Source organism: Mustelus asterias, chromosome 5 (assembly GCF_964213995.1).
Source record: "Mustelus asterias chromosome 5, sMusAst1.hap1.1, whole genome shotgun sequence".
Lineage (NCBI taxonomy): Eukaryota > Metazoa > Chordata > Chondrichthyes > Carcharhiniformes > Triakidae > Mustelus > Mustelus asterias.
Window position 1 is genome coordinate 19049015 of NC_135805.1, and position 18734 is coordinate 19067748.

Here is an 18734-nt window from a genome sequence, read left to right on the forward strand (position 1 = left end):
TGGAAGAGAGAATGTCCGGGGTGCGTGGGGTCCTGAATTGTGTTGGCTGCTTTGCCGAGGCAGCGGGAAGTGTTGACAGAGTCAATGGATGGGAGGCTGATTTGCGTTCACAACCCCTTTGTAGTTTCCCGTAGATTCTTGTGCTGTTCACATTGCGAACCCATTAAACTAGCACTCGTGTGGGAAGCAGGAATTTATTGATGGTGACAATAAAAGTTGCTGTAATGAGATAAATGTTGTAGTGAGCAGAGAGCTGTGTCACAGATGGAACTGTTCAAGTCTTTAGCGTGCCAAGCGAACAGGCCTCACGATCTGCCGAGCCTGGCCTGGCCGTTCTCTTGAGAATTAGACAGAATGTGCAACGCAGAAACAGGCCATTGATCCCAACGGACTGGTGTCGGAGTTCACAGCCCAGGAAGAGATGGAATCTTCCAAGAAAAAAAAGAACATTCTGATGCGAGTTGTCAGGAAGCCCATTCTCAAGTTGCAGCCCCCTGCCTGGGCTGGGTCAGGCTTCTTTCTGACAAGGATCCCAGGCGTCGGTGCTCTCTTGCTAATCCTTATTGTCATTTAACCAAGTTCAGCGAGCACAGAAGCATCTAGACACGGCCCCATGCCTTCCGATTAAAGAAAGGAATTAATGTGGAGTTGCGGGAACATTAATTGGAATAAAATTAGTTCAGCTACACGGCGCTGTGGAATTTGAGACCTGTGCGTTCGGCCCAGCTATGAAACGTAGCAATGTTTGAAAAAAGGTACCTTCAGCAGCAGTGAGCCCTTTGAGCCAATTGGGTAGCTTGTAACGCCTGATAGTAAAATCAGGATAATAATAACATCTCCAATTGGAGGCAGTGTCATTGAATCATTGACTATTTTTAAGACAGAAGTGTGGATGGCACGGTGGTTAGCACCGCTGCCTCACAGCCCTGTTGATCCAGGGTTCGATTCGCAGCTTGGGTCACTGTCTGTGCAGAGTCTGCACGTTCTCCCCGTGTCTGCATGGGTTTCCTCCGGGTGCTCTGGTTTCTTCCCACACCCCAAAGTTGTGCAGGTTAGGTAGATTGGCCATGATGTGTAGGCGAGGGAGATTAGTGAGGTAAATATGTGGGGTTATGGAGATAGGCCCTGGGTAGGATGCTCTGTTGGAGAGTCGGTGCAGACTAGCTGGGCCGAATGGCCTCCTTCTGCATTGCAGGTATTCTATAATTCTGGATAGATTCCAGTTAGGCAAGGGAATCAGAGGTAGATTGGAATGTGAAACACAAACAGATCAGCCAGGATCTTACTAAATGGCGGAACAGGCTTGAGGGGCTGAATGGCCTACTTCTGCTCCCATTTGTAAACTAACAAAAATCAACAACCCTTTTGATATCTCTCCCAATTTTATTTCCATTTTATTTGCTCGTCAACCTTTTGTTTCTTGAGCCCTTTCATCTAATTGTATTTTTCGCCCTCCAACTAGTCTTCTCCACCTCTCAGAACATCTGTTCCACTTTGTCCCACCTTTACACTTGTTTTTTTATTCCTTCCCATCTCCTGCACCCTCCCGCCCCCTCAGTCCAAAAAATGCTCCGTTCCGAAAGATTTATTCTCAAAATGCGCCATTAATTTACAGATAGGAATCTGCTCTTGCTTCTGAGTTTATATTCCCTTCAGACTTTCTCTCTTCTCCAATCTACAAGTCTTGCCTTTCTAACATGGGGCAGTTCACAGAGTAAGTGGCTCAGATTCAAGCTGTGATAAATGCTTAAAAAAGGAAGCATTAAATCAAGTATAAAGCCGTACAGGCAAGGAGCCTTTTCTCTGAGGCGCATTTGCACGACAAAGCTGATTTGCACTTAGAATGCCTCTCAGAAATCCCTCTCAAAATCCCCCTGTGCGTTCCCGTGCCGCGTTTATTATTCTGTCCATGAAGGTGGCACAGAAAGATCCAACCTAAGTTATTGAGAACGGTCGCATTGTGCTGTCATGACTGGATAGACCAAGACCACAAGGAATTACAAAAAGTCGTGCATGTAGCCCAATCCATCACTCAAACCAGCCTCCCATCCATTGACTCTGTCTACACTTCCTGCTGCCTCGGCAAAGCAGCCAGCATAATTAAGGACGCCACCTGGACATTCTCCCTTCCATCTTCTTCCATCGGGAAAAAGATACAAAAGTCTGAGGTCACATACCAACCGACTCAAGAACAGCTTCTTCCCTGCTGCTGTCAGACTTTTGAATGGACTTACCTTGCATTAAGTTGATCTTTCTCTACATCCGAGCTATGGTTGTAACACTACACTCTGCACTCTCTTGTTTCCTTCTCTGTGAACGGTATGTTTTGAACAAAGAACAAAGAACAAAGAAAATTACAGCACAGGAACAGGCCCTTCGGCCCTCCAAGCCTGCACCGACTATGCTGTCCGACTGAACCAGAAACCCCCTACCCTTCGGGGGACCATACCCCTCTATTCCCATCCTATTCATGTATTTGTCAAGACGCCCCTTAAAAGTCACTACCATATCCGCTTCCACTACCTCCCCCAGCAACGAGTTCCAGGCACCCACTACTCTCTGTGTAAAAAAACCTGCCTCGTACATCTCCTTTAAACCTTGCCCCTCGCACCTTAAACCTGTGCCCCCTAGCAATTGACTCTCCCACCCTGGGAAAAAGCTTTTGACTGTCCAAATGTCTGTATAGCGTGCAAGGAACAATACATGTGACAATAATAAATCAAATCAAATCAAATTAGTAATCCAGAGGCCTGGACTAATACTTCAGGAGGGATGTGAGGAAAAACATTTTTACCCAGAGGGTGGTGATGGGTCTGGAATGCACTGCCTGGGAGGGTGGTAGAGGCGGGTTGCCTCACATCCTTTAAGAAGTACCTGGATGAGCACCTGGGTGACTGGGCAGAGTCTGCACCTTCTCCCCGGTGTCTGTATGAGTTTCCTCCGGGCGCTCTGGTTTTCTCCCACAGTGCGAAAGATGTGCTGGTGAGATGCATTGGCCATGCTAAATTCTCCCTCAGTGTACCCGAATAGGTGCCAGGGTGTGGCGACTCGGGGATTTTCACAGTAACTTCATTGCAGTGTTAATGTAAGCCTACTTGTGACACTAATAAATAAGATTAAACTGAAATAACACTCAAGGCTAAAATAATAGCGAAAGACTGCGGATGCTGGAATCAGAGGCAAAAACAGAAAATGCTGGAAAATCTCAGCAGGTCTGACAGCATCTGTGGAGAGAGAATAGAGCCAACGTTTCGAGTCTGGATGACTCTTCATCAGAGCCGCTGAGATTTTCCAGCATTTTCTGTTTGTTTTGTATAACATTCACGGCTATGGGCCAAGTGCAGCTGAAGGGGATTAGGTCGGTAGGTCAGGTGTTTCTCACGTGCCGGTGCAGAGTCAATGGGCCGAAGGGCCTCCTCTGCATTGTGAAGTTTGGTGACTTGAGGTCAAATCTCACTACGACAGCTGGAGCAATGTAAATTCAGTTAATTAATAAATTCAGTTAATTAATTAAAAAAAGCTAGTGTCAGTAATAGAGTCATAGAGGTTTACAGCATGGAAACAGGCCCTTCGGCCCAACTTGTCCATGCCGCCCTTTTTTTTTAAAACCCCTAAGCTAATCCCAATTGCCCGCATTTGGCCCGTATCCCTCTATACTCATCGTACCCATGTAACTATTTAAATGCTTTTTAAAAGACAAAATTGTACCCGCCTCTACTACTACTTCTGGCAGTTTGTTCCAGACACTCAAATAACGATCATGAAATTACTGAATTGTTGTAAAAACAAATCTGGTTCACTTATGTCTCCTTTTGGAAGAGAATCTGCCAACCTTACCCAGCCTGGAACCTTTGTGACTCAGCAAAACAAAGGGAACAGATGCATAGTTAAATCTAAAGCTGAAAGTTCCCCACCAAACCATCCTGATTTGGAAATATGTCGCCGTTCCTGCACTGTCGCTGGGCCAAAATCCTGGAACTCCCTCCCTAACAGCACTGTGGGTGTACCTACACCACGTGGGCTGCAGCGGTTCAAGCAGGCGGCTCACCATCACCTTCTCATGGGCAATTAGGGATGGCCAATAAATCCTGGCCTAGCCAGCGATGCTCATCAATATTGACAAAAAAAAGGAATTCATGAGTCGTAGTTTTATTTGAGGTTCATGGAATCATAGAATCCCGACAGTGCAGAAGAAGGCCATTCGGCCCATCATTGCACCAACCATGATCCCACCCAGGCCCTATTCCCGTAATCCCACATATTTACTCTGTTAATCCCCCTGACACTAGGGTCAATTTAGCATGGCCAATCCATCTAACACGCACATCTTTGGACTGTGGAAGGAAAAAGGAAAAGGGACAACTGAGGGGGCAACTTCTTCACACAGACGTTTTTAAAAAAGTTTAATTATGACCATCACAAGTAGGCTTACATTAACACTGCAATGAAGTTACTGTGAAAATCCCCTAGTCGCCACACTTGGGCGCCAGTTCAGATACACTGAGGGAGAATTTAACACGGCCAACGCACCTAACCAGCACGTCGTTCAAACTGTGGGAAGAAACCAGAGCACCCGGAAGAAACCCGCGCAGACACGGTGAGAACGTGCAGACTCTGCACAGACAGTGACCGAAGCTGGGAATCGAACCTGGGTCCCTGGTAGTGAGGCAGCAGTGCTAACCACGGTGCCACCCTGCCGCCCAGAGGGTGATGCGGATATGGAATGGAGCTGCCAGAGAGTGTGGTTGAGGCAGGTTCAATATCAACGTTTAAAAAGCATTTGGATAAGTACGTGGATGGGAAAGGATTAGAGCGATATGGGCCAAACGCGGGTAACTGGGACTAGCTGGGAGGGCAGCATGGTCGGCATGGACCGGTTGGGCTGAAGGGCCTGTTTCTGTGCTGTATTGCTCTACGATTCTATTCTTCATGTCTGGGTTGCTGTGGTCCGCTGATTCTGCCTGTTTAAGTGAGTGCATATTTGTGTCAAGCAGGCTGCGGGCCGCAAGGAGAGAGAATGCCAGAGCAAAACAATTTCTGTTGGCAGTGGAGATCAATCATCATGAGTGCTGATTTCCCGACATCCTCCAGCTTCACTTCCCTTTCTTCCCAAACATCCTGAGGAATTCTGGCTGTTTAAACCATGTCCAAAGCAAACCATATTTGCAAGTGTGGAATTACAGTTGAAAAGGTCAAAACCTCACAAGGTTGACGAGGGTCTCTCTCGATTCCAGATCTGGCGCTTAGTAAACCAGCCCCTGGGGGAACTGCACACCGAACAAAGGGTACCCGCTGGCATGGAGGCTGTGTAACTCAACAGCGCGATTTTCCTGTCCTGCTGGTGTTTAAGAATGAATGTTGTAAGCGAGGTCCCTGCAGAATCATGCATGTCATTAAATAATGTGCCGCCCGGCTCCATCAAAGAGGGAAGCATCTGCCTCTAAGATGCCACTCTGGTCCGCAGTGCATCCTCGGAAGGAGCCAGAAGTCAAGAGGTTCAAGGTCTCAGTGACCTTGATGGTTGTCGGCACGGTATGGTGACTGGTACTGTGAGCTCTGAGGCCCTCAGTGCCAAGATGCCTGTCACTGTCTCTCATCCCCGTTGGCACTAGCTTTCTCTCACCTCCAGGTGGCACTGTGATCGGCGGGTTGAGGGTTTTGGCCTCCGTTGCCTTCCGTCTGTTCTTTCCTCTCATGCCCTCTTGATGCCCGTGTTCCTGCGGAGGGTGTTGCCCCTCCTTGCCATGGGTCGCAGAATCTTACAGCCGTGCTGCCATTACGAGCTGGAACCACCCTTCTGGGCACCTGGCTGCCAAATTGTCCCCCCGGCAGCATTTTAGATTGTCCTTCCACCCATGCGATGGGCGTTGGGCAGGATGGTGGATGGGGGCGGGGGAGGGGCTGGGCCAACACTGCTCAAATCTTCACAAACTCACTCTCCCTGCCCCCCAAGCAGAGCCAAGGGCACCCCCTAGCAAATGCCCCCCCCCCCCCTCCCCCATGGGGCTGAGTTGTTGTCCTGGAGCAGTCATGCCTGGCTTTGAACTGTGAACCTGCCTACACAGGGGAGTCGGTTAGCTCAGGTGGCTGGACGGCTGGTTCGTGAAGCAGAGCGACACGAATAGCGTGGGTGCAAATCCCGTACCAGCTGAGGTTGTTCATGAAGACCCTGCCTTCTCAACCTTGCCCCTCGCCTGAGGTGTGGTGACCCTCAGGTTAAATCACCACCAGTCAGCCCTCCCCCTCCAAGGGGAGAGCATCCTATGGTCATCTGGGACTATGGCGACTTTACCCTGTACCCGCCTCCCTTCAGTTGGTCAGTTTCTGAAGGTGCGGGTAAGCTGCCCGCAAACATTTGGGACTTCCGTGCTGGCTTGTAATGAGTTTTTCAGTGATTTAATTTGCCCTCAGTAGGGATGGGAGTGGGATTCCTCTTCTGCTCTTCCCCACATACTGCTCATTATTGCTAATGCTGCAAGTAGCACCTTGAAATCTTTGTGGGGTTGCCCTGTCCATTCACCTTGTTGTCTCTAAGTTATATTTAAGGACAGATCAAAGTCAAATCTTGGGTATTCCCTCACTGCCTTCATCCCGCCATTGATAGTTATTCTGGAATTCACTCTCCACTGTTTAATCCTCTAAGATGCTCCTCAAATTCCAACTCTTTAACAAAGCTTTTAGTTACCCATTTTAATATCTCCACGTGGATTCATGGCCTTTAATATCTGGTTGCACTCCTGGCTTGTTTCATATCTTACCAAATGATATATAAATGCAGGTTGTTAAAGTTGAAGTTTTTTTAAATTAGTGTCACAAGTAGGCATACATTAACACTGCAATAAAGTTATTGTGACAATCCCCTAGTCGCCACACTCCGGCGCCTGTTCGGGTACACCGAGGGAGAATTTAGCACGGCTAATGCTCCTAACCAGCACATCTTTTGGACTGTGGGAAGAAACCGGAGTACCCGGAGGAAACCCAAGCAGACACGGGGAGAATGTGCAGACTCCACACAGACAGTGACCCAAGCGATGAATCGAACCCGGGTCCCTGGCGCTGTGAGGCAGCAGTGCTAACCACTGTGCCACCGTGCCGCTCCTTAACATCCAATTAGCGAAGATCATGACCATTGTAACTATAATCAATTGATAAAAACCAATCTGGTTCACAAACGTCCGTTAGGGAAGGAAATCTGCCATCCTTACCTGGTCTGGCCTACATGTGATTGCACAATGTGGTTGATTTTGAAATGCCCTCTGAAATGGCCCAGCAATCCAAGCTCAAGGGCAATTAGGGATGGACAACATATGCTCACCCAGCCAATGACACCCATATCTCAAAAGAAATAAAGAAAAACCCACAGTGGGTAATCAGGTACTGGAATGGATTACCAGGAAGACTACGACACCAGACTCATTACAGGAGCAGGGATGTGTTTTTGCAATTATACAGGGCCTTGGTGAGGCCACATCTACAGTATTGTGTGCAGTTTTGGTCTCCTTTTCTGAGGAAGGATGTTCTTGCTCTCGAGGGAGTGCAGCGAAGGTTTACCAGGCTGATTCTGGGAATGGCAGGACTGATATATGAGGAGAGATTGACTGGGTTAGGATTGTTTCCACTGGAGTTCAGATGAATGAGGGGAGATCTCATAGACACTTATAAAATTCTAACAGGACTAGACAGGGTAGATGCAGGGAGGATATTCATGATGGTGGGGGAGTCCTGAACCAGGGGTCACAGTCTGAGGATTCAGGGTAGACCATTTAGGACGGAGATGAGGAGATATTTCTTCACCCAAAGAGTGGTGAGCCTGTGGAATTCATTACCACAGGAAGTAGTTGATGCCAAAACATTGAATGTATTCAAGAGGCGGCTGGATATAGCACTTGGGGTGAATGGGATCCAAGGTTATGGGGAAAAAGCAGGATTAGGCTATTGAGTTGGACGATCAGCCATGATTGTAATGAATGGTGGAGCAGGCTCGAAGGGCCGAATGGCCTCCTCCTGCTCCTATCTTCTATGTTTCTGTGTTTCTCTGTAACAACTAGATGCCAGAAAACAATTAAATGGGCTGAAGACTTCTTCATCCAAAACTAATTGATGATATTGGAAAATGGAAGGATGCCACATGGTGTGATGCTACCCCAAGCTCTGCCACGACCACTTTGTGGAGTTGGTTAGGTGGGAGTTTGGGTTGTGGTTGGGGGGATTACAATTGGCCTTGGTATCCCTGAGCGAGGGAAAAAGCAGCCATCGTCTTGCTCCTTATAGCTGAGAAACATGTGGATACGGATGGCAGGGAAGGACAGGATTGGGATAGTTAAGTTTAACGTAAAGTTCATTTATTAGTGTCACAAGTAGGCTCATATTCACATAGTAATGAAGTTACTGTGAAAATCCCCTGGTCGCCACACTCCGGTGCCTGTTCGGGTACACTGAGGGAGTATTTAGCATGGTCAATGCACCTAACCAGCACGTCTTTGGGATTGTGGGAGGAAACCGGAGCACCCGGAGGAAACCCACACAGATACAGGGAGAACGCGTAGACTCCACACAGACAATGACCCAAGCCGGGGATCGAAACCAGGTCTCTGGCACTGTGAGGCAGCAGTGCTAACCACTGTGCCACCGTACTTGATTATTTGCCAGTTTCAGTTAACGGCCAGTGCTGATTGTGACTAAAAAGGAACCTCTTGGGCTGATGAGTCTATATCCCAGCACCAAAGGAAGGTTGTGGGGGGAGAGAGGGGGCAAAGCTGTGGGGGGAGGGGGGGGGGAACGGGCAGGCGGGGGAGTGGCAGGGAAAGCGCTAACATTGCGACGCTTGGACCCACAGGTTTGTGATGCGATTCATCGAACTGGACGGGCTTACGTGCCTGTTGAACTTTCTCCGAAGCATGGACTATGACACGTCAGAGAGCCGCATTCACACATCCGTTATAGGGTGCATCAAGGCTCTGATGAACAATTCCCAGGGCCGTGCCCACGTGCTGGCTCACCCGGAGAGCATCAACATCATTTCCCACAGCCTCAGGACAGAGAACATCAAGACCAAGATCGCCGTGCTGGAGATCCTGGGCGCCGTTTGTCTGGTACCCGGAGGGCACAAGAAAGTACTGCAGGCAATGTTGCACTACCAGATCTACGCGGCAGAGCGGACTCGCTTCCAGGTAAAACAGGACTTCCTCCGGGGGAATAAAGTTTAAGTTTATTTATTAGTGTCACAAGTAAGGCTTACATCAACACTGCAATGAAGTTACTGTGAAAATCCCCTAGTAGCCACACTCCGGCGCCTGTTCGGGTACACTGAGGGAGAATTTAGCATGGCCAATGCACCTAACCAGCGCGCCTTTCAGACCGTGGGAGGAAACCGGAGCACCCGGAGGAAACCCACGCAGACACGGGGAGAATGTGCAAACTCCACACAGACAGTGACCCAAGCCGGGAATCGAACCCGGGTCCCTGGCGCTGTGAGGCAGCAGTGCTAACCACTGTGCCACCTGTCTCTCCAATACGACCACTCTGAGTTCAGCTCAGGCAGGTTTGAAAGGGTCTCGTTTTAGAGGTCGGCTCGATTTCTCAGGTTGGGTGAAAGCAGAGGACAAGTGGCCACTCAAATCATAGAATAGAAATAATAGAATCCCCGCAGTGCAGAAGGAGGCCATTCGGCCCATTGAGTCTGCACCGACTCTGCGACAAAGCAGCCCACCCAGACCCTACCCACGTAACCCCACATACTTACCCCACTAATCCCCCTAACCTACACATCTTGGGACACTAGATGTCCAAAGATGTGCATGTCAGGTGATTGGCCATGCTAAATTGCCCCTTAGTGTCAGGGGGACTAGCTAGGATAACTGCATGGGAATAGGGCCTGGGTGGGATTATGGTTGGTGCAGATTCGATGGGCCAAATGGCCTCCTTCTGCACTTCAGTATTCTATGACTAAGGGACAATTTTGCATGGCCAATCCACCTAACCAGCACATCTTTGGAGTGTGGGAGGAAACCGGAGCACCCGGAGGAAACCCACGCAGACACGGGGAGAACGTGCAGACTCCACACAGACAGTGACCTGAAGCCGGAATTGAACTCGGGTCCCTGGCACTGGGAGGCAGCAGTGCTAACCATTGTGCCACTCTTATCTGGATTGTTGGTTTAGTAACATAGCTGCATGTCTACTGATTAATAAGACGTTGACATATTGTGTCCACCAATATACGATGGTCGGAAGAGGATATGGAATATGGTTCTGGAAGAATCTTTGACTGACACTGAAAGGTGTAAATTCATTGGTTTGTTTTGTGTTTCAGACATTACTTAATGAGCTGGACAGAAGCACTGGCAAGTACAGGGACGAGGTGCACCTCAAAACTGCAATCATGTCCTTCATCAACGCAGTGTTAAACGCTGGTGCTGGGGAGGTAAGTTGAAGGCAGTCTCGCAGGAAATGCTGCACCGTCTGCTGCAGTTCGTCTAACCAGCCAAAGCTTCAAGGCTGGAGTGAGCGATGGACCTCATGCAGCAGAGGACCAGGTGAACAAACTCTGGCTCCGTGAGATGGGAAGCAAGGGCACCATAGACCAAGGGCGGAACATTTGATAAGGAATCGAGATTCAATACCCCACCATTGGGACTCTTCTTAAAATGCAAAGTATCACTATTTAAAAATGAATATCCAGCATAAAACGGTGGTGATACTCAGCAGGTCTGGCAGCATCTGTGTACAGAGAAGCAGAGTTCATGTTCATGTCGATATAATGTAACCCATCTGAGTTGGCACAAATGGATCTTTTTCTGATTGGCAGGCAGTGACTAGTGGGGTTCTGCAGGGATCTGTGCTAGAACCCCAACTGTGCACATTGTATATTAATGATTTGGAAGTGGGAACTGAATGTGTTGTCTCCAAATTTGCAGATGATCCAAAGTTGGCTGTGAAGGTGAGCTGTAGAGATGCTTCAGCGTGGTTTGGACAGGTTGAGTGAGTGGGTATCTGCATGGCAGAAGCAGTATAATATGGATAAATGTGAGGTTATCCACTTTGGTAGCAATAATAGGAAGACAGATTGTTACTTGAATGGGTGTAAATTGAGAGAGGTGGATACTCAGCGAGACCTTGGAGTCCTCATGCATCAGTCGCTGAAAGTAAGCGCTCAGGTACAGCAAGCAGTCAAGAAGGCAAATGGTATATTGGCCTTCATAGCGAGAGGATTTGAGTATCGGGATAGGGGTCTTTTGCTGCAATTGTGTAGGGCATTGGTGAGGCCATAGCTGGAGTATTGTGTGCAGTTTTGGTGTCCTTATCTGAGGAAGGATGTCCTTCCTATAGAGGGAGTACAGTGAAGGTTTACCACGCTGATTCCTCGGATGGCAGGTCTGTCATATAAGGAGAGACTAAGTCGGTTCGGACTATATTCACTGGTGTTTAGGAGAGTGAGAGGGATCTCATAGAAACTTATAAAAGTCTAACAGGGTTAGACAGGGGAGATTCAGAAACAATGTTCCCAATGGTGGGGGAGTCCAGAACTAGGGGTCATAGTTTGAGGAAAAGGGGTAAACCTTTTAGAACTGAGGTGAGGGGAAATTTCTTCACCCAGAGGGTGGTGAATGTGTGGAATTCACTCCCACAGAAAGTAGCTGAGGCCAAAACATTGTGTGATTTCAAGAAGAAATTAGCTCTTGGGGCTAAAGGGATCAAGGGATATGGGAGGAAGGGGGATCAGGATATTGAATTCGATGATCAGTCATGGTCAAAATGAATGGCAGAGCAGACTGGAAGGGCCGAATGGCCGACTCCTGCTTCTAGTTTCTATGTTTCCATGTTTCGGGTCGGACTTGAACTTGTGGCCCTCTAACAGAGGTGAGTATGTGACCAAGGGAGCCCGGAGACTGTGCTAACATGATGGTCTCCTGGTTTTTGCCAGCTGTACAGGTTCCACGTCGAAGGTGCTCAGGATAATCTCAGTGCAGTTAGCTGCTCAAATGCCAGGAGAAATCAGCAGTCTGAAATGGCAATCTCACACGGTGCTGCCTGTGTGAGGTCAACATTGAGGTAAATGGTGGAGGCAGAATTCAGTAAGAAGTCTCACAACACCAGGTTAAAGTCCAACAGGTTTATTTGGAACCACGAGCTTTTGGAGCACTGGTCCTTCATCACCACATTGAGGCAGGATAAGTTAGAGCCTGAATTGAAAGTCCTTGGTACAACACTGGACAGGTAACTAGTCCTGGGCCAAATCCAAAATGTAAACCTGGTCATTTTAAACAAATATTATGCTATAGCAAGAAAAATTATGCTATACTTCTCTAAATCAACCTTAGCCAGAGGATTGTAAGCAACTCTGGGCCCCCAAACTAAAAAGTTGAAGAGCATTAACATTCCTCAACTTGCTGGGTACAAATTACTCATCAAAATTAGAACAAATAACCAAGAACAAAGAACAGGACAGCACAGGAACAGGCCCTTCGGCCCTCCAAGCCTGCGTCGATCATGATGCCTGCCTAAACTAAAACGGTATGCACTTCTGAAGTCCGTATCCTTCCATTCCCATCTTATTTATGTATTTGTCTAGTTGCCCCTTAAATGCCACCACCGTACCTGCTCCCACCACCTCCCCGGGCAGCGCGTTCCAGACATTCACCACCCTCTGTGTAAAAAGGCCTAAAGGTGCTGTGTTGTGGGGGAAGAAGCAATGCCGCCATTTTGAAGTGCACTGAGATACTGCGGTGTCCCAACATTTAATCATGTCTTCACTTCCTTGCAGGACAATCTGGAATTCCGACTGCACCTCCGGTATGAGTTCCTCATGTTAGGAATTCAACCTGTGATCGATAAGTTACGAAATCACGAGAACGCAACGTTAGACAGGTAACTCGCAACATCACAACGTTTACCCACAGCCGGTGACAAGGTGTATGAACATGGGCCTTGTAGAGATAGGATAGAGTATCTGGTGAGAACATGGAGCACAACATAGAATGCCTACAGTGCAGAAGGAGGCCATTTGGCCCATCGAGCCTGCACCTACAATAATCCCACCCAAGCCTTATCCCTGTAACCCCATTATATTTACCCTGCTAATCCCCCTGATGCTAATGGATAAATTATCATGGCCAATCAACTTAACCTGCACATCTTTGGACAATGGGAGGAAGCCGGGGCACCCGCAGGAAACCCACGCAGACACGGGGAGAACGTGCAGACCCCACACCGACAGTGACCCTAGCCGTGATTCGAACCCGGGTCCCTGGCGCTGTGAGGCAGCAGTGCTAACCACTGTGCCACTCACAACAGCAAGGAAATGATGTGGAACCTTGATAAATTACTGTTTATTTCTTCTTTCCTGGGATGCCCAAACATAAAGTTCTCCAATCTGGCAGATTTTAGTGCTTTGTTCTGAGTTACTGTTCTATTTTCTCTTTCCCTTAAGTCTCTTATTCCCCAGCCAATGTCAGAATTGTTCTGACATTCCATTTTGCTGAGGTTCTTATTTTAATGATCCTTTCATGGGATGTGGGTATCGCTGGCGAGGCCAACATTTGTCACCAACCCTAACTGCTCCTGAACTGAGTAGCTTTGCTCGGCCACTTCAGAGGGATGTTGCTGTGGGTCTGGAATCACATGTCGGCCAGACGGTGTAAGGATGGCAGATTTCCTTCCCTAAAAGGACATTAGTGATATAGAAAGGATATTATTAAACTAGAAAGAGTGCAGAAAAGATTTACCAGGATGCTACCTGGACTTGATGGTTTGAGTTATAAGGAGAGGCTGAATAGACTGGGACTTTTTTCCTTGGAGTGTAGGAGACTTAGGGGTGACCTTATAGAGGTCTATAAAATAATGAGGGACATAGATCAGCTAGATAGTTAACACCTTTTCCCAAAAGTACGAGAGTCTAAAACTAGAGGGTATAGGTTTAAGGTGAGAGGGGAGAGATACAAAAAGGTCCAGAGGGGCAGTTTTTTTCACACAGAAGGTGGTGAGTGTCTGGAATGAGCTGCCAGAGGTAGTAGTAGAGGCGGGTCCAATTTTGTCTTTCAAAAAGCATTTAGACAGTTACATGGGTAAGATGGATATAGAGGGATATGGGCCAAATGTGGGCAATTTGGACTAGCTTAGTGGTTAAAAAAAAGGGCGGCATGGAAAAGTTGGGCCTAAGGGCCTGTTTCTATGCTGTAAACCTCTTTACGCTCTAAGTTTTTTTCACAAAAATTAATAATATGGTCACTATTACTAACTTTTATTAATCGTGGGGCAGCAAAGTGGCACAGTGGTTAACACTTCTGCCTCACGGCGCCAGGAACCCAGGTCCAGTTCCAGCCTCTGGTCACTGTCTGTGGGAGTTCGCACTTTCTCACCATGTGTGCGTTTCCTCCGGGTGCTCCTGTTTCCTCCCACTGTCAAAGATGTGTGGGTTAGGTTGATTGGCCATGTTAAATTGCCCCAAGTGTCAGGGGGATTAGCAGGGGGTATGTGAGGGTTATGGGAATGGGGCATGGGTGGGATTGTGGTCAATACAGACTCGATGGGCTGAATGGCCTCCTTGTGTACTGTAGGGAATCTGCAAGTTCTGTAATTTAAATTTCTCCAGTTGCTATGATGGGATTCAAACCCTTGTCACCAGTTGGATGATCTTGCCTGATCATCCAACTCAATAACCTGATCCTGCCTTCCCCCCATATCCCTTGATCCCCTAACTCATTCTTGAAAACATACAATGTTTTGGTGTCACATGTAGGCCAGACTGGGTAAGGATGGCAGATTTCCTTCCCTAAAGGACATTAGTGAACCAGATGGGTTTTTTTCCGACAATCGACAATGGTTTCATGGTCACCAGTAGATTCTTAATTCCAGATAGCTTTTTAAATTGAATTCAAAATTCTACCATCTGCCATGGAGGGATTCGAACTCGGGTGCGCAGAACATTAACTGAGTTTCTGGATTAATAATTAATCTAGTGCCACCCTGTGAACCATCCCAAGTCAGATCGCCCACAGGTGATAAGCAGCAGTGTGTTGAAAGCTTTGTCTGAGGCAGGAAAGGTGGCCAGGGTGAATTTGAGTACTGACAATTTTCTATTTTCCCTCTGTGTTTAGGCACTTAGACTTCTTTGAGATGGTCAGAACTGAGGATGAGAATGAACTTGCAAAGCGGCTTGACATGGTGAGTGACAATCTTGCCCTTATCGGTCAAGGAGCAACCAGCTCCATGTGAAACATCTGCCACCACAATTTTTCAGTATACAACATTTCATAATATCAGAATCTACGAAAGCAGAGATGTACTGCTGAGGTTTTATGAAGCTCTGATGAGATACATTTGAAATATTGCGAGCAATTTTGGGCCCCATATCTAAGGAAAGATGTGTTGGCCTTGGAGAGGGTCCAGAGGAGGTTCATGGGAACGATCCCGGGAATGACTTTTAAGAGGGCATCTTGACAAATACATGAATAGGATGGGAATAGAGGGATATGGTCCCTGGAAGGGTAGTGGGTTTTGGTTCAGACGGGCAGCACAGGCTTGGAGAGCCAAAGGGCCTATTCCTGTGCTGTCATTTTCTTTGTTCTTTGTTCTTCTTTCTTTGTTCTTTGAAAAGCTTCATGTATGACGAGTATTTGAGGACTCTGGGTCTGTACTCAATGGAGTTTTGAAGGATGAGGGGGAATCTCATTGAAACTTGTTGAATATTGAAAGGCCTGGATAGGGTGGACGTGGGGAAATATTTCCATTTGGAGGAGAGACGAGGATCCGAGGGCACAGCCTCAGAGTAAAGGGACGACCCTTTAGAATGGAGATGGGGAGGAATTTCTTCAGCCAGAGGCTTTGCTGAATCTGTGGATTTCATTGTCACAGAAGGCTGTGGAGACCAGGCCTTTGAGTGTATTTAAGACAGAGATAAATAGGTTCTTGATTGGTAAGGGGATCAAAGGTTACGGGGAAAAGGTGGAAGAATGGGGTTGAGAAACTTATCAGCCATGATTGAATGGCTGAGCAGACTGGATGGGCCGAATGGCCTAATTCTGTTCCTCAATCTTATAGTCTTATAAGATGTTTCAATCCAGGTATCATTCAAGTGACCCACGAGGAAGCTTTTATCAAACAAAGTTTATTTAAAAACACAGTTAAAATATAACAAAAAGAATTAGCATAACCTTTACCTATTACAAGACTTAAACATAGAACATAGAACAGTACAGCACAGAACAGGCCCTTCGGCCCACGATGTTGTGCCGAGCTTTATCTGAAACCAAGATCAAGCTATCCCACTCCCTATCATCCTGGTGTGCTCCATGTGCCTATCCAATAACCGCTTAAATGTTCCTAAAGTGTCTGACTCCACTATCACTGCAGGCAGTCCATTCCACACCCCAACCACTCTCTGCATAAAGAACCTATCTCTGATATCCTTCCTATATCTCCCACCATGAACCCTACAGTTATGCCCCCTTGTAATAGCTCCATCCACCCGAGGAAATAGTCTTTGAACGTTCACTCTATCTATCCCCTTCATCATTTTATAAACCTCTATTAAGTCTCCCCTCAGCCTCCTCCGCTCCAGAGAGAACAGCCCTAGCTCCCTCAACCTTTCCTCATAAGACCTATCCTCCAAACCAGGCAGCATCCTCGTAAATCTCCTCTGCACTCTTTCCAGCGCTTCCACATCCTTCTTATAGTGAGGTGACCAGAACTGCACACAATATTCCAAATGTGGTCTCACCAAGGTCCTGTACAGTTGCAGCATAACCCCACAGCTCTTAAACTCCAACCCCCTGTTAATAAAAGCTAACACACTATAGGCCTACTTCACAGCTCTATCCACTTGAGTGGCAACCTTTAGAGATCTGTGGATATGGACCCCAAGATCTCTCTGTTCCTCCACAGTCTTCAGAACGCTACCTTTGACCCTATAATCCACATTTAAATTAGTCCTACCAAAATGAATCACCTCACATTTATCAGGGTTAAACTCCATTTGCCATTTTTCAGCCCAGCTTTGCATCCTATCTATGTCTCTTTGCAGCCTACAACAGCCCTCCACCTCATCCACTACTCCACCAATCTTGGTGTCATCAGCAAATTTACTGATCCACCCTTCAGCCCCCTCCTCTAAGTCATTAATAAAAATCACAAAGAGCAGAGGACCAAGCACTGATCCCTGCGGCACTCCGCTAGCAACCTGCCTCCAGTCTGAAAATTTTCCATCCACCACCACCCTCTGTCTTCGATCAGACAGCCAGTTACCTATCCAATCGGCCAACTTTCCCTCTATCCCACACCTCCTCACTTTCATCATAAGCCGACCATGGGGGACCTTATCAAACGCCTTACTAAGATCCATGTATATGACATCAACTGCCCTACCTTCATCAACACACTTAGTTACCTCCTCAAAAAATTCTATCAAATTTGTGAGGCACGACTTGCCCTTCACGAATCCGTGCTGACTATCCCGGATTAATCCGCATCTTTCTAAATGGTCGTAAATCCCATCCCATGATTAAAATACATATTTTAAAGGCACAGTATCGTCACAACTCCCCTTAAGAAATAAATGGCCATCCATATTCTTAGATGGCTTCATTTTTCAAAACCTTTTAATTTCACACTAATGGTACTCTACAATAGATACACGTACCCTTTATAAAATCAAAACATGCAAATATAACAGCAATGCAGTCCATTTCAGTCCTTGTATTCCACCATTAAACATAGAACATAGAACAGTACAGCACAGAACAGGCCCTTCGGCCCACGATGTTGTGCCGAGCTTTATCTGAAACCCAGATCAAGCTATTTCCTCCCTATCATCCTGAAGTACATGTCTTCTTTTATTATCACATTCGTGACAAAGCTTCAGCAATCATATTCTCTCTTCCTGCCACATGTATAATTTTCAAATTATACAGCTGCAATAATAAACTCCATCTCAACAGTCTTGTACCTTTATTCTTAAATTTTTCCAAAAATGTCAATGGATTGTGATCAGTGTATATAATCATCTCAGATGAATTCCTGGCACCATAAATGTTAAAATGTTGCAACGCCAGCACCAATTTCAAAGTTTCTTTCTCAGCGATTGAATATTTCTTCTGATGATCATTTAGCTTTTGTTGGAAAAATACCCAATAGGCTGTTCTATTCTCTCATTGATATCCTGTAATCGCACGTCACTAACGCCCACATCACTTGCATCAATGGCCGCCTTGAGTGGTTTTGCCTAATTTGGTGTGCCTACTGCAGCGGCAGTGGTTAACACAGCTTTCAGGCCATCAAATGCCTATTGACCCTCCGCCGTCCACTGAAATTTGCTATGCTTCTTCAGCAGGCCAGTCAGTGGAGCAACCACACTGCTAAAATTTGGTACAAATCTCCTGTAAAAACCACTCAGGCCCAGAAATCTCAGTATTCCCCTTCTCCCAATTGTATTGAGAACTCCCCAATAACCTTTGTTTTCACATCCCATGGGACCACCTATCCATGTCCAATTGTACGGCCGAGGAACGTGACTTGGGCTTTTCCAAACTCACTCTTAGCCAATTTTATTACCAAGCTCACCTCCTGAAGTTGATAGAACAATTCCGCTCGGTGCTCTAAATGTTCTTCCCACGCCTGACTAAAAATCACCGGATCGTCTTCGCACACCGCGCAATTGGGTAATCTTGAAATGTGGCTGGGGCATTTTTCATTCCAAATGGCATAACTTTAAACTGGTACAAACCATTTGGTGTCACAAA

General features: G+C 47.0%; 1 protein-coding gene across 2 annotated transcripts in view; it reads left to right on the plus strand.

The window, feature by feature from the left end:
• The window catches only part of daam2 (dishevelled associated activator of morphogenesis 2), a 355177-nt gene that overhangs the window by 198798 nt on the left and 137645 nt on the right, over positions 1–18734 (plus strand). For both annotated transcript variants that reach the window (XM_078212233.1, XM_078212234.1), the window contains exons 6-9: positions 8837–9170; positions 10313–10423; positions 12764–12867; positions 15096–15162. In XM_078212233.1, coding sequence (XP_078068359.1) covers positions 8837–9170; positions 10313–10423; positions 12764–12867; positions 15096–15162 — 616 coding nt within the window. The remainder of the gene's footprint in view (positions 1–8836; positions 9171–10312; positions 10424–12763; positions 12868–15095; positions 15163–18734) is intronic.